Below are 12,549 nucleotides of genomic sequence, written 5' to 3'. Positions count from 1 at the left end.
AACACGTTTTCTCTTTTTTTTCCTTCCGCGAGAGGCACGGCCGTACCTCTCGGAAACGGAAAAAGACGTGTTTTTTTTTTGTTTTTTCCCTTCCGCGAAAGGCATGGTTTTGTTTCCGCAAGAGGCACGGTTGTGATTTCGCGAGAGGCACACGGGCGTGCCTCTTTCGGAAAGGGAAAAAGCCCGTGCTCCCGGTACGGTTTTTCCGTTCAATTTTTTCATCCGGTTTTTTTCATAAAAAAGGTTCATCAAAACCTATCAAAATGGGATCTAATTTTAAACATCTCGACGCGAGGAATCCAACGATGAAAATAGTTCAAGATTTGGATGCACGGTTTAAGAGATAAAATAGTTTGAATGAATGAATATACGGAAAAAAAGAAAAACTTTCAGCGCCACTTGTCGCAACCTGAAGGAGGTGTGAGTATTTTTTACAATGTGTACTATTCTCAACCCGGAGGAAGTACAATTAAAAATGATAATCTGGAAGAGCGTGGAAGAGAAAACGAGAAAGCAAGATCTGTGCAATGCCAACTTGTCTTGAGATCGGCCATGTATAATGTATGTAGCCTCGATCGATCATGGGAAGCACGAAGGCACTAACACGCGAGTCATGCCCTGGTACGGAGGCAGCAAAGATTATGCATTTCAACTAATGGCTGTCAATATGCATAGACTATAAGTATACGGGTGTTGGCCGAGCTAGTTAATTAGGCCTGCAAACATGCATTCTCTGTCCATCTCCGAAGTAATTTTACATCCGAATCTATCCAAGTATATATGTTGAGCTTGCGACGCGGCTCCACCCATTTCGGTTTCCTTTTTAAAATATCAACTGTTCGTGCTCATATCTTCGTATTATTTGAGTAGTTTCCAATTGGAGTAAATAAAATACTACTGCAAGAGAAGCATACTTTTGTGTGGCTAAGGATCGGGAGTCAACTTAGCACGGCTCCAGAATGAACCAGGTGCGATGTACAGTACAATCAATCGTTTTGGATTCCAAATTTGCCAATTAATTGAAGGGAGCACAGCTACTCGAATCACCCTGCAATCTCTCCTCTTTCCCAATGTTTCATGGCAGGCCATAAACGCACATACTTTTTTTTGGAATAAAAAAAACGATTGGAAGAGAAAGTCTTTGCTTGTTCTAGCTCCCGGTATATATACCTCCACCCTGGTCTGGTTGTAGCAGCAGCATTGTTCAGACTACCAGAGAACCAAGCATCCACCAACAACCCCCTTCGTATCCTTTGGATCTACGCGGAGGAGACATGAAGGCCAGCTCCGGAGCATTGCTCGCCGTCATGGCGGTGGCGGCGGTGGCCACGACGGCGCTGGCGATCGACTACAAGGTCGACGACTCCCTCGGCTGGGACACGTACGTCGACTACGACAAGTGGACCGCCGACAAAATCTTCATGGTCGGCGACACCATAAGTACGTGCACAAACTTCCTATGATCTAAATACTCTACATGCTTTCTTCTCAACGGTAGGGTAGTGGTATAACACCGGCCGCGTGCATCAACATGGCAGCGTTCGAGTACGAGCCGTACCACAACGTGCTGGAGGTGACGGAGGCGGACTACGGCAGCTGCGCCACGGGCAGCCCCATCTCCACCCACTCCGGCGGCAAGACCACCTTCGAACTCGGTGAGACCAGCACGCGCTACTTCATCTGCGGCATCCCCCGCCACTGCACCAACGGCACAATGCACCTCAAGATCAGCACCGTGCCGTACGACGCCGCCACCGCCGCCAAAATGGAAGAAGCAGCGGCCACAGCCGCTCCTTCTCCGGCCTCGCTCCCCTCCCCTCCCGCTGACACCTACGCGGACGCCAAGACCGCGCCGGCGGGCGCCCCGACCACCTCCACGCCTGCGTCCGCGTCCGCGTCCGCTCCGCGGTATCAGCATCCGGCGGCGGCCTTGGCCGGGCTTGCGATCGCTGCTCTTGTGGCCATTGCCGCGTAAGTTGACGATGAAGCAACAAACGGACGTACACAAGGTGTCTGAGTATTCGTTTCGAGGCGTGGTTAACTATTCGTTGTACCAAAAGGCTTTTTCTTTCTTTCTTGTTTAAACTTTATTTACTGGTGTTAATTCCTTGTATTTGATGTGTGGATACAGCTCCCTACTACGTAACTCCATTTTGAAGCAGATTTTCGTAATATGCTACTAGCTTTATACTTTTGGGCGAGCAAAATTTTTTTGCGAGCAATTTGATACTGCATTTTGATCAGCTTTGGTTGCCTCAATTATCCGAAATATTCTCAGAGAAATTATGAGTGCTTTCTGTCTCGTCTTTTTGATGATGCAACATGCAAGTTGTGTTACAGTACTAGCACATTTGCTCCTGGAGGCACCAAGTATAAATAATGGACATGAACCGATTTAGTTTTATAAAATTCGCCCACTACAACAAAACGAAATGTGAAAGACAGTGTAACTGGCTGGAAATTACAGAGTTAAATATGAGTTGTTCAATTCTAAACTACTACTATTGCAGGAGAACATGAACCAATTTAGTATAACATCACTAGGGAGCACGTCTTGCCAAGAGAGGTCGCCACGTTGTAACCATTACCCAACACCACAGGTGCATCCATCCTGGTTCCACCTGGGCTTTGCAATGCGTTTTCACATGGAAGAATTGGTAGGCCAACTGGATGCAAGAAGACCAACTAATAGCTAGCACAACCTATTTATTTTTATTTTTAATTTGACCTGCAGCACAACCTATTTATGTTATAGTACATCAAAATCACGGGCCACATGTCAAACAAAGTAACAAGCCGATAATGCTATGGCGTCCAAGCGCCATTTGCTTCAACGGATGGTATTTATTTACTAACAATATACAACGGTGTCACAAGATAATCAAATGTCCACGGGTGATACAACGACGACGCTTCAGTTCGGTTCTTGGTTTAACTACATATATAACACTAAACGGCTTCTGCATAGTACTCCCTCCGTCCCATAATGTAAGACGTTTTTCAACACTACACTAGTGTCAAAAAACGTCTTACATTATGGGACGGAGGGAGTAACACTGACGACTAGTAAGATATACTTTAACGGAAGGCTTTTTAGCCATCCTTCCCCATGAGATAGATGAGGCAAATGATTTTTGCTGGCTTATGCAACCGGAGGGCATGACTTGGGGTCATCCGAGGTATCAACATCTGAAGGCGGCATGAACTGCCACATGGGAAATCCTGGGTAGCTCATTACAGGCATCATCAGCTTGTGCCCTGCCGCTTGGCCTTGGGCGGCAGCGAATGCAGCAGCTGGGATGACAGAAGGGTGTGGTACGAGGCTCTGACGTGCATTCATGAACTTAATCTGCTGCTCCAGGCTCTCTTTCTCCGCCTTCAACTTTTGCTTCTCATCTCGCAGCTCATTCTTCTCAGCCTGCAAAATCCAAGGATCTAAGAATCAATTTGTTTGTTGGATTAAAGATTTACCACAAATATATACCTTACAAGAATCTTTGATAACAATTACTCCCTCCGTCCCATAATGTAAGACGTTTTTTGACACTACACTAGAGTCAAAAAAAAACGTCTTACATTATGGGACGGAGGGAGTATTAATTAAAAAGTAATGTTTAAACAGAAAGTAATAAAAAATAAAGCAGGTTTAAGAGCTGATGGATTGCTTGAGATCTACTCATCTACAAGCCTATGGATTCAATAAACAGTAGTCCTTGGCACCCCCCAAAAAAACAGATTCAGAAAAGCTTGTGTGAACAATAGATATATTTCTGTATGAAACAGGAAATAAGTTCAGAACATAAAGAAAAAGTATATGGACAGACATCTGAACAAAATAGTTAAGTGGAACAATAAAGACCTTTAGCTCTCTAATCTTCTCTTGGAGAGAGTCGTTTGAATCCTTCAACTTCTCTGCCTCACTACGCAATTCAGTTACCGCACGGATAGCATCATTTAATATAGCACATTTGTCGATTTTAGGTGTTTTCCCCGGATCCAAGACAGCACTCAATTCCAAGAACCTAACAGGCAGAGGACCATAAGCTCCATTGAACCTAAGACAAAAATGCTGCTACAACAAAAACAATTCTAATAGAATAAACAAAATGAAATTGCTGGCAGGGACATACCTCTCGTTTAGCTTGTCCCTTCTCACTTTCTCCCTGCATGCTTTGGAGCTAGGTTGAGCACCAGTTTCTGACCTAGGACTGTTGCAATTGTGTGCTAAGTTGGAAATATTCAACAGAAAATACCAAATTCAGGGACTCCGAACAAAGCATATAGACATAAACAAACCGTTTATTTTTCAGTTGTCCTTTGGCATGGTCCCAGCACACCGAAACAGAGCTATTGATTTCAGCACTGGCAAAAAGTAAAATCACAGATAAGAATGTAAAATTCACAATATACTGCACAATAATAAGCAGCAACATTAGCATTGCAAAGCCAAAATAAGACTAGGCACTGGTGAAAAGCACATTTGCAGTTAAGAATGTCAAAATCATGATATAGTGCACAATGAGTGAAGTGCACTGTAGGTCCTTAAACTATTTCAGGGGTGTCACATAGGTCCTCGAATTATGAAAATCGTCATTTAGGTCCTCGAAGTACAGTAAGTGTGTCATCCAGGTCCAAAATCTCACTAACCCCCTCTAAATGGCCAGCTGGCATGGTGAACAGTGCAAAAAATAAAAAAAATATGAACAAAAAATCTGAAAATCTTTGGCATCGAAGATAGCCATGGTGCGTGAATAGTAAAAATGTTCATTAATTCAAAAAAATGTTCGCGAATATGGGAAAAATATTCGTGACTTTAAAAAACTTCACAAACAATAAATTTGAAAATATGTTCGCGAACCACAAATATTGTTCGTGGGTATGGAAAAAAATGTTCGCGAACCACAAAAAATTGTGACTTTAAAAAATGTTAGTGAAGTTTTTATTAAAGTCGCAAATATTTTTTCCAAATTCATCGTTCGCGAACATTTTATTAAAGTCACGAATATTTTTCCAAATTCATCGTTCGCGAACATTTTTTAAAGTCATGAATTTTTTTCCAAATTCATCGTTCGCGACCTTTTTTTAAACTCACGAATACTTTTTTAAAGTCGTGAATATTTTTTCCAAATTCATCGTTCGCGAACTTTTTTTAAACTTGCGAATATTTTTTAAAAGTCGCGAATATTTTTTCCAAATTCATCGTTCGCGAACATTTTATTAAAGTCACAAATATTTTTCCAAATTCATCGTTCGTGAACTTTTTTTGAACTAATGACCATTTTTACTGTTCACGTGCCAGGGTCTCTTCGATGACAGAGGATCTCAGTTTTTTTATATTTTTTAATATTTATTCTTTGTCATGTACTGTTCATCACGCATAGGAATTCAGGACTGTTTGCCGCGCACTGTTACGGTTACTGTTTACGTGCCAGATGGCCAGTTAGAGCCTGTCAGGGAGATTTTGGACCTGAACGACACATTTACTGCACTTTGAGGACCTGGATGATGATTTTCATAGTTCGGGGACCTACGTGACATCCCTGGAATAGTTCAAGGACCTACAGTGCACTTTACTCGTGCACAATCATAAGTTTCGAAGACGAGCGTAGCAAGGGCAATATAATAAGGCTTGGGCAAATTTACCAGAGATAACCTACAGCAGGTGAAATACTGGAATGAAAAAAAGAAGCATGGTTCTATATCTAAACACAGAAGGCCGCCTCTGTTCATGCAGCAAATATGACAACTCAGAGAAATATCATGAATCAAAGGACAGTCATGCCCTAAGGTGTAACCATAAATAATTTCTTAAGATGGAAACCTATATGCCAATATATCAGCAATGCTTGCTCAGCTAAGCTGGAATTCCAACATATGGGTCCCCAAAACGACCCTCATCTCACCCATTTTCTTTCTGATCCTTGATACATCAAAGTAACATGAGACTGCTCAATATATCCGACTCAAAGTAACATGTAGCATGACCTATTTTACATAGTCTTGCTATGGAAATTCAGACCACTTAAAACACAACCCCCCAGCACATAAATCTGATACCATTAGCTTTATCAGACATAAATTCGTCTCACTAATCAAAGAAAACAATTAGGAGTGTACATCCCCAAATGTTGGCAATGCCAATGACCATGCCAACCTTTTTCATTTGAACTCTGCCCTTTCTCATCCAGTGATCCAGAATAAGAAGAGGAAAGTATAGTTTTCCCCCTGAAATCCACCCTGATGTATTCATATCCCCCTAATTAGACTCTAAAACAAGATTGTTTACATCCTGAACTTTGCAAAACCAGTATAAATGTCACCCTGAGCAGTTTTGGGGAGAATTGAAGGTGGTTTTGATCTGATTTTTTTCTCCCTCTCCTCACCTGCGTGACTGGAAGTACCGCTTGGGCAGGCCAGGCGAAGCGGGCGACGAGGTGGCCGGAGCAGTCGCAGCAGCGTGAGCACGGCGGAAGGGAGCGCCGGGCAGAGGACCGCGTCGCGGTCGGGCGTGGCAGTGACGAAGAAGGCTCAAGTACGTGCCAGGCATCAGCTTCTGGACTGACACGGTCGATTCAAGGTTCTGGCTGAATTGCAACAGAGCAGACGAATGACACGATTTTGATTTTCTTCCGTTGTGGCGAAACTTAGGAAATCGGGTTTTGACGGAATTGAGTTGTGGACATGCATGCACGCAGGCGGCGATGCAGACGTTCGTGGAGAAGATCGTGTCAATGATTAAGTCGGAGGGCTGTTCGAGTGGCAGGGTGGCCCCATCATCCTCGCCCAGGTGGAGACGGGTACATGGAGTAGGCGATGGGCGGCGGCGCCAAACCGTACGCCAACTGGGCCACCAAGATGGTCGTCGCCATTAACGCCAGCGTGCCGTGGGTGATGTGCAAGCATGACGACGCCCCCGACGCCGCGGTAAGCTACAACACCCTCCTTGTTCTCGTCTCACAGTTGCTGTCAATGCCATGGCCCATGGCGCAATGGCAAAGAGCAAATTGCAGTGCCAGCTAATTTAACCACTTCGCTTTCTCGCACTAGGCACATGCTTCTGTTAGGACATCACATCGCTGAATCAAGCTGCCAACTTTGGAGCCTGTTACTGGCACCACAAAATACATACTCTGCTAATTTGTTCCTTTTCTTCTATTAAAATTGATGTTCCTTTTCTTCTATTAAAATTGACAGATTTGTCAGTTGTTCCCTGCATAATGATGAATAGATTCGTGATGGCTGCAAAAAAATACCTGCAATGGCTTCTACTGCAACTACTTCACCCCCAACTCCAACAGCAAGCCTACCATGTGGAGCAAGGCCTGGCCTGGATGGTAAGTTTGCACGAAGCGTGAAAATTCCTCGACAAACAGCACTTGAATTGCAATCTGCACAGCAAGAATGTCACGACATTGCTGACACGATCAAGTATGTCGATTGACGTAAGGTTCACCGCATTTCGTGGCCCGGTGCCGCACTGGCTGGTGGAGGACATGGCATTCACGGTGGTAAGGTTCATTCAGAAGTGCGGGTCCTTTGTCAACTACTACATGGTGAGCAACTGATGCTGGCTACCACATGTTGTCACTCGATGTTTCGGTTTAAGTTGTAGTGACACCTAACATTTGACCCGTCTTTCAGTACCATGGAGGAACAAATCTCGACGGACCGCCGATGGCCTGTTCATCACGACAAGCTACGACCATGATGCACCGATCGACGAATATGGTACATGATCAGTACCAGTACTCCCGTTGCGACCAGTACTCTGATTGTCTGAAACAATTGTTGTCATGGTGCGCAGGTCTGCTTAGGCAACCGAACTGGGGACACCTGAGGGACCTGCACAAGGCCATCAAGCAGACCGAGCCGGTGCTCGTCTCCGGCGATCCCTCCATCCAGCGCATCGGGAACTATGAGAAGCCGATCTTATTCCATCCCTAGGCAAATTCTAGTGACAAGAGATCCAAAAATGTCCGTGAACTTTCTGACGAAGTGAAATAAAAATCAGATCAAAACTACCTTCAATTCTCCCCAAAACTGCTCAGGGTGACATTTATATACCAGTTTTGCAAGGTTCAGGGTTTAAATAATCTGGTTTTAGAGTTTAGGAGGATATACATCCATCAAGGAGGATTTTAGGAGGAAACTATACTTTCCTCGAATAAGAGTGAAACTGTGTATACATTCTATGCACTGGATATGTAGTATATGCACCCGAACCAAACGAGCCCTGCACATACTGAACACTCGGTCCCGCCATGCACCTTCCACAAGACCCATTTAAATTCATGTGCAAAACCATCTCCTCTAACCCAACACCAATGAGACAAACAAATTCACTCCTAATACACAAACAAAGATGCTCGCTCATGTAAGTAATTCTAGAACATGCAATCTTTAGTCCATGATACAAATTCCACATAGGCTGTAGTTTTTTACTAATCTAGAACCACACGTAACAATTATGCTATCAGCTGCATCGGTTTATGCTATAGGTGATAACATAGAGACACCAGCAGCAAATCAGGACACGGAATGTATAAACTGGAGACCAGCCGCGCGTGGGCGCGATCGAGCCTGAGAAGAGGAGAAACCGCAGTTACATACCAGGGATTGGGAGCCGGTGTGGCGGAGACGGCCTGCGCAAGAGTGTGCATCTGCGGCTGCATCGGCGGGGTCCAGTAGAAGCCTCCTGCGGGTGCCGCGGCGAAGTCGGCGGCAGCAAGATCGTCCATGAGGGGGCAGTCGAATACCCAGTTTGATCCTTCCGGGGATGCCATGGCGCCGGAGCGGCTCTCCGGGTCCAGCGAAGATTGCCGGGGGACTAGGGTTTCGCGGTCGCGTCGGAATTGGGGGATATTTCGGGGTTGGGGTGGTGAGGGGGAGGGGAGGGAAAGGGGGGAAGCGGTCGTGGGCTCCGGCGCCGAGATAAGGATCAAGCAGAGGGGGGAGCACGAGGTTAACGAGTACGGACAACTGAGAGAGTCCGGAACGAATGGGCCTAAAGATTATGGGCCTGGTGACCTGAGCATCATGCCTAAGAAAAATAGACGTCTCCCCCACCAAAAAAAAAAAGGAAAACGTTTGCTTTCAACCGGTTGATTTCTTCCTCCCGTAAACCTCTCCTTCTGCTCAACACGTGTCACGCTGGCCCTACGCACCGCTGTCCACTCTCCTTATCCCTTCGCACGAACTACGCTGTCAGGTCCCCGACTCGATGTCACATCGATCTAGCTGGTAACACCTCATATCACTTTGCGGCCTCACGCACGGTATCCCCACGGGTGTCGTCTTACCTTTTCCCGGGACCGTTTGCGCCTTTTGGCTCACGTATATGATAGTGTCGCTAGCATCCATATGATAAAGAGCCCGGGCTGACATGACTAGTCGTAAACCCAAAGTGGCACAGACTTACAGGGACAGGCATCCATGACCCAGCTTCGAACGTGTCGGTCATCAGCAAGTGGGTCCGGGCTGTAGCACTGGGCTAGCAGGACTCCGGTAAACCGGGCTGTAGCGGGCTAACAGGACTCCGGTACTCAAAGCGTGACATTTCCCTGAAGGGACAGACACAGGAACGAAGAAGGACACATGCCGGCCAGCCTAGGTGTTCCAGAGCAGTAGCAAGCTACCATGGCTCAGCGGTAACACTAGGAGACATTTCCCGGTAAGAGAGGCTACTAAAGATAAACAACTAGATAGTCAAATCCCACACATACCAAGCATTTCAATCATACACACAATATGCTCGATATGTGTAAATACAACGAAGCATCACAACATGACTCTACGACACAAGTACTTTATTTAAGGCTCAGGGAGCCATACATAGCATACACAAAGGTACGGGTCTCACGACCCCACATTCAAAAGTCATACAGTCATACAAACCAGCAGCGGAAGTAACTTGTCTGAGTACAGACAACTAATAAAATAAAAGAGGCTTGGAAAGCCTAGCTATACTACGTGGTCCATCACAAGCTCAGGGTCACCACCTGGGTCTTTAGCCTACTCGTTGATGTCAACGTCTACATAGAACCCATCAGAAGGGGTTGCAGCGTCTTCTGTAAAAATGTAGATTATAGCAACATGAGTACAAAGGTACTCAGCAAGACTTACATCAGATCCTACATACATGCATAGTATCAAGAAGGGTTGGTGGAGTTATTGCAGCAAGCCAGCTTTGACTCTTGGCTAGGCTATCCTACGATACTCCAACTTGAAATGGTTTTGCGCACATGAGTCCACTACTCACCAATTCAATACACTACCGAGGATCCACCTCCGTCTTCCTACGGAAGAGCCATCCTCGGCACTCACACTTATCTTGAGGCTTTTAACAGTTTCCATTTACTTGTCTATGAACTGTATAGGCAACCAAGTAGTCCTTTACCGCGGACGCGGCTATTCGAATAGATTATGATAACCCTGCAGGGGTGTACCTCTTCATACATGTTTCCACCACTTAGCGTCTGCACACGAAATGTGCTCGGCAGATTTCAAGCGAAAGCCGACATGGGTGTAGACCACGACCTACCTAAACACTTAAGCCTCTAGTCCAGGTTTATCGCCTATTCAGGTTCCATCCGCAGGGAGTCCGGTCGAGGTTTCCCATACGGCCCCGAACGATGTGAACAGGGTTCCCGAGATACCTAACGGGTATTCGGTACACCGTGCCACGTACCTACCGCATCACAGCCCACCCCTACGGTCAGCGCTGTCCACGGCCTCCAGTAGGCTACAAACACCAGAAACTACTTGCAACTCCTGGACAGAGAGCTAGGGTGAATAAGAAGTCGAGCGGGGTCATATTTCAGGGCCCAATGCATGGTAGTAGCTGTATCTTAAATCACGCATACAGATCTCAGTGCTTAAGGTCGGCTTCAATGAAACAACCCACCATGTACTCCTACATGGCCTCTCATCGATACCTTTACCAAATCGTGTTCACCACACCACTCTCATTACCGACATAAACATTTCACTCTAGCCCATCACCTAGATGAACCAGACCTGACACGACTCTAAGCATAGCAGGCATAGCGAGGTAGGAACAACACATACATATGGCTCAAACAACTCCTACACATGCTAGTGGGTTTCATCTAGTTACTGTGGCAATGACAGGTCATGCAGAGGAAATGGGTTCAACTACCGTAGCACACAGCAGTTTGAAACGCGTTGTCTTAATGCAGTAAAAGAGAGCAGGAGCGAGAACATGGGATTGTATCGATATGATCAAATGGTTGGTTGCTTGCCTGATGGTTCGATGCATGGATACGGTTCTTCGTTAGGGTAATCACGGTACTCCTCGGGGACAGAACCTGTCGCAAAGGGCATCGATACACAAGCATCACCAAACAATGTGCAACAATATGATGCATGCATGAAACATGGCAATATGAGTGTATTGGGCTAATGCAACTAAAGCTAGAAGGGTTTGAACAAATTTGAATCAAAGATTCAAATTCCAAATTCAAATATGGCCTTTTTAAGTGCCTTTTCTTGTTCTGCTTAAAACATCAATTTAACTTGTTTGATCATGCATGAAAATAGTACAGATGGATAGATTGGATTTTTCTGATCATTTTTCATATATAATTTGTCCAATTTGGAGTTACAGAATAAAAGTTATGAATTTTTGAAGTTTAAATAATATTCTGGAATTTCCTGATTTAATTTAAATCCAGAAAATCAATTACTGCGTCAGCCTGACGTCAGTGTGACGTCAGCAGGTCAACGGAACTGGTCCAGGTCAAACCTGACAGTGGGTCCCGCATGTCAGGGTGATTATTTTAATTAAAACTTAATTAAAACTAATCCTGTTTAATTAACAGGGCCGGGCCCCACCTGTCATTGACTCAGGGGAGTCAACCAGGGCCCACCCGTGGTCAAAGTGGATGTCGGCTGCCGGCGTTTAGTCGCCGGCGAGCCCGACGCGGCGGCGGAAGTGGTTTTGGTCATTTCGGCCACCAGAGGGGCCGCGGAGACCACCGGAGTGGAGCTGAGGCCAACCCGCAGCTCTTGGCGGAGCCCGTTGGGGTCGGGGTGGCCGGAGTCGACGGCGGCGAGCTCAGCTGCGGCCGCCGGGGTTCGGTCGTGCACGGGAACGGTGCTGGAGCTCGAAGTCGAGCAAAGCGAGGCGCTGGGAATGCTCTACGGGGTCTTGCGAACTCGTTGGACTCGCCGGGGTGACCAAATGGTCACCGGAGCTGCGTCGACGGCGAGCTCGGCGACGGCGGAGGTTCGGCCGTGGTGGGGAGGTGGCTACGGTGAGGGAACGAGGGGAAGGAGAGGGGGAAACGGTGGCGTAGCTCACCGCGGTTGCAGTGGGCGTCGAAGCGGGCTCGGGGAAGCGCTGGAGACGGCGAATTCGACGGCGACGGTGGTCGGAGCCCGAAGAGGGGAACGGCGACGTGGCGGCGATGCAGGGCTTCCGGGGAGCTGTGGAGCGGTGGGGAGGAAGAGGGAGTCGAGGCGGAGCTCCTGAGCTAGTCGGGGGAGCGAGGGGTGGTCGGAGACAGCGGCTAAGGCGAACGGCGGCGA

The 12,549-nt window shown here is 46.6% G+C and overlaps 2 protein-coding genes across 2 annotated transcripts; one reads left to right on the top strand and one right to left on the bottom strand.

Moving 5' to 3' along the window:
- Positions 1 to 1,210: 1,210 nt before the first annotated feature.
- LOC119367653 (blue copper protein-like) lies at positions 1,211 to 2,244 on the top strand. Its single transcript, XM_037633116.1, has 2 exons — positions 1,211 to 1,440; positions 1,539 to 2,244. The coding sequence occupies exons 1-2, from the start codon at positions 1,275 to 1,277 to the stop codon at positions 1,973 to 1,975; spliced, it is 603 nt and encodes a 200-aa protein (XP_037489013.1). The 5' UTR covers positions 1,211 to 1,274; the 3' UTR covers positions 1,976 to 2,244.
- Positions 2,245 to 2,777: 533 nt separating this feature from the next.
- LOC119363412 (transcription factor ILR3-like) lies at positions 2,778 to 8,910 on the bottom strand. Its single transcript, XM_037628760.1, has 5 exons — positions 8,611 to 8,910; positions 4,297 to 4,362; positions 4,131 to 4,208; positions 3,860 to 4,022; positions 2,778 to 3,418 (listed from the first exon to the last, which is right to left on the bottom strand). Exons 1-5 carry the CDS (start codon positions 8,781 to 8,783, stop codon positions 3,143 to 3,145), a joined length of 756 nt encoding a protein of 251 aa, XP_037484657.1. The 5' UTR covers positions 8,784 to 8,910; the 3' UTR covers positions 2,778 to 3,142.
- Between the last annotated feature and the right edge of the window lie 3,639 nt (positions 8,911 to 12,549).

Source organism: Triticum dicoccoides, chromosome 2B, assembly GCF_002162155.2.
Source record: "Triticum dicoccoides isolate Atlit2015 ecotype Zavitan chromosome 2B, WEW_v2.0, whole genome shotgun sequence".
Classification (NCBI taxonomy): domain Eukaryota; kingdom Viridiplantae; phylum Streptophyta; class Magnoliopsida; order Poales; family Poaceae; genus Triticum; species Triticum dicoccoides.
This window is presented reverse-complemented; position numbering and strand designations above follow the sequence as displayed.

Excerpts from the sequence above, each read along its gene's own strand:
- LOC119367653 (XM_037633116.1), top strand. The coding sequence starts at position 1,275 with ATGAAGGCCAGCTCCGGAGCATTGCTCGCCGTCATGGCGGTGGCGGCG. Across the intron at positions 1,441-1,538 it reads CATGGTCGGCGACACCATAA|CGTTCGAGTACGAGCCGTAC; the intron begins GTACGTGCACAA and ends TCAACATGGCAG.
- LOC119363412 (XM_037628760.1), bottom strand. The coding sequence starts at position 8,783 with ATGGCATCCCCGGAAGGATCAAACTGGGTATTCGACTGCCCCCTCATG. Across the intron at positions 4,023-4,130 it reads AGGGACAAGCTAAACGAGAG|GTTCTTGGAATTGAGTGCTG; the intron begins GTATGTCCCTGC and ends TCTGCCTGTTAG. Across the intron at positions 3,419-3,859 it reads AGAAGATTAGAGAGCTAAAG|GCTGAGAAGAATGAGCTGCG; the intron begins GTCTTTATTGTT and ends TGGATTTTGCAG.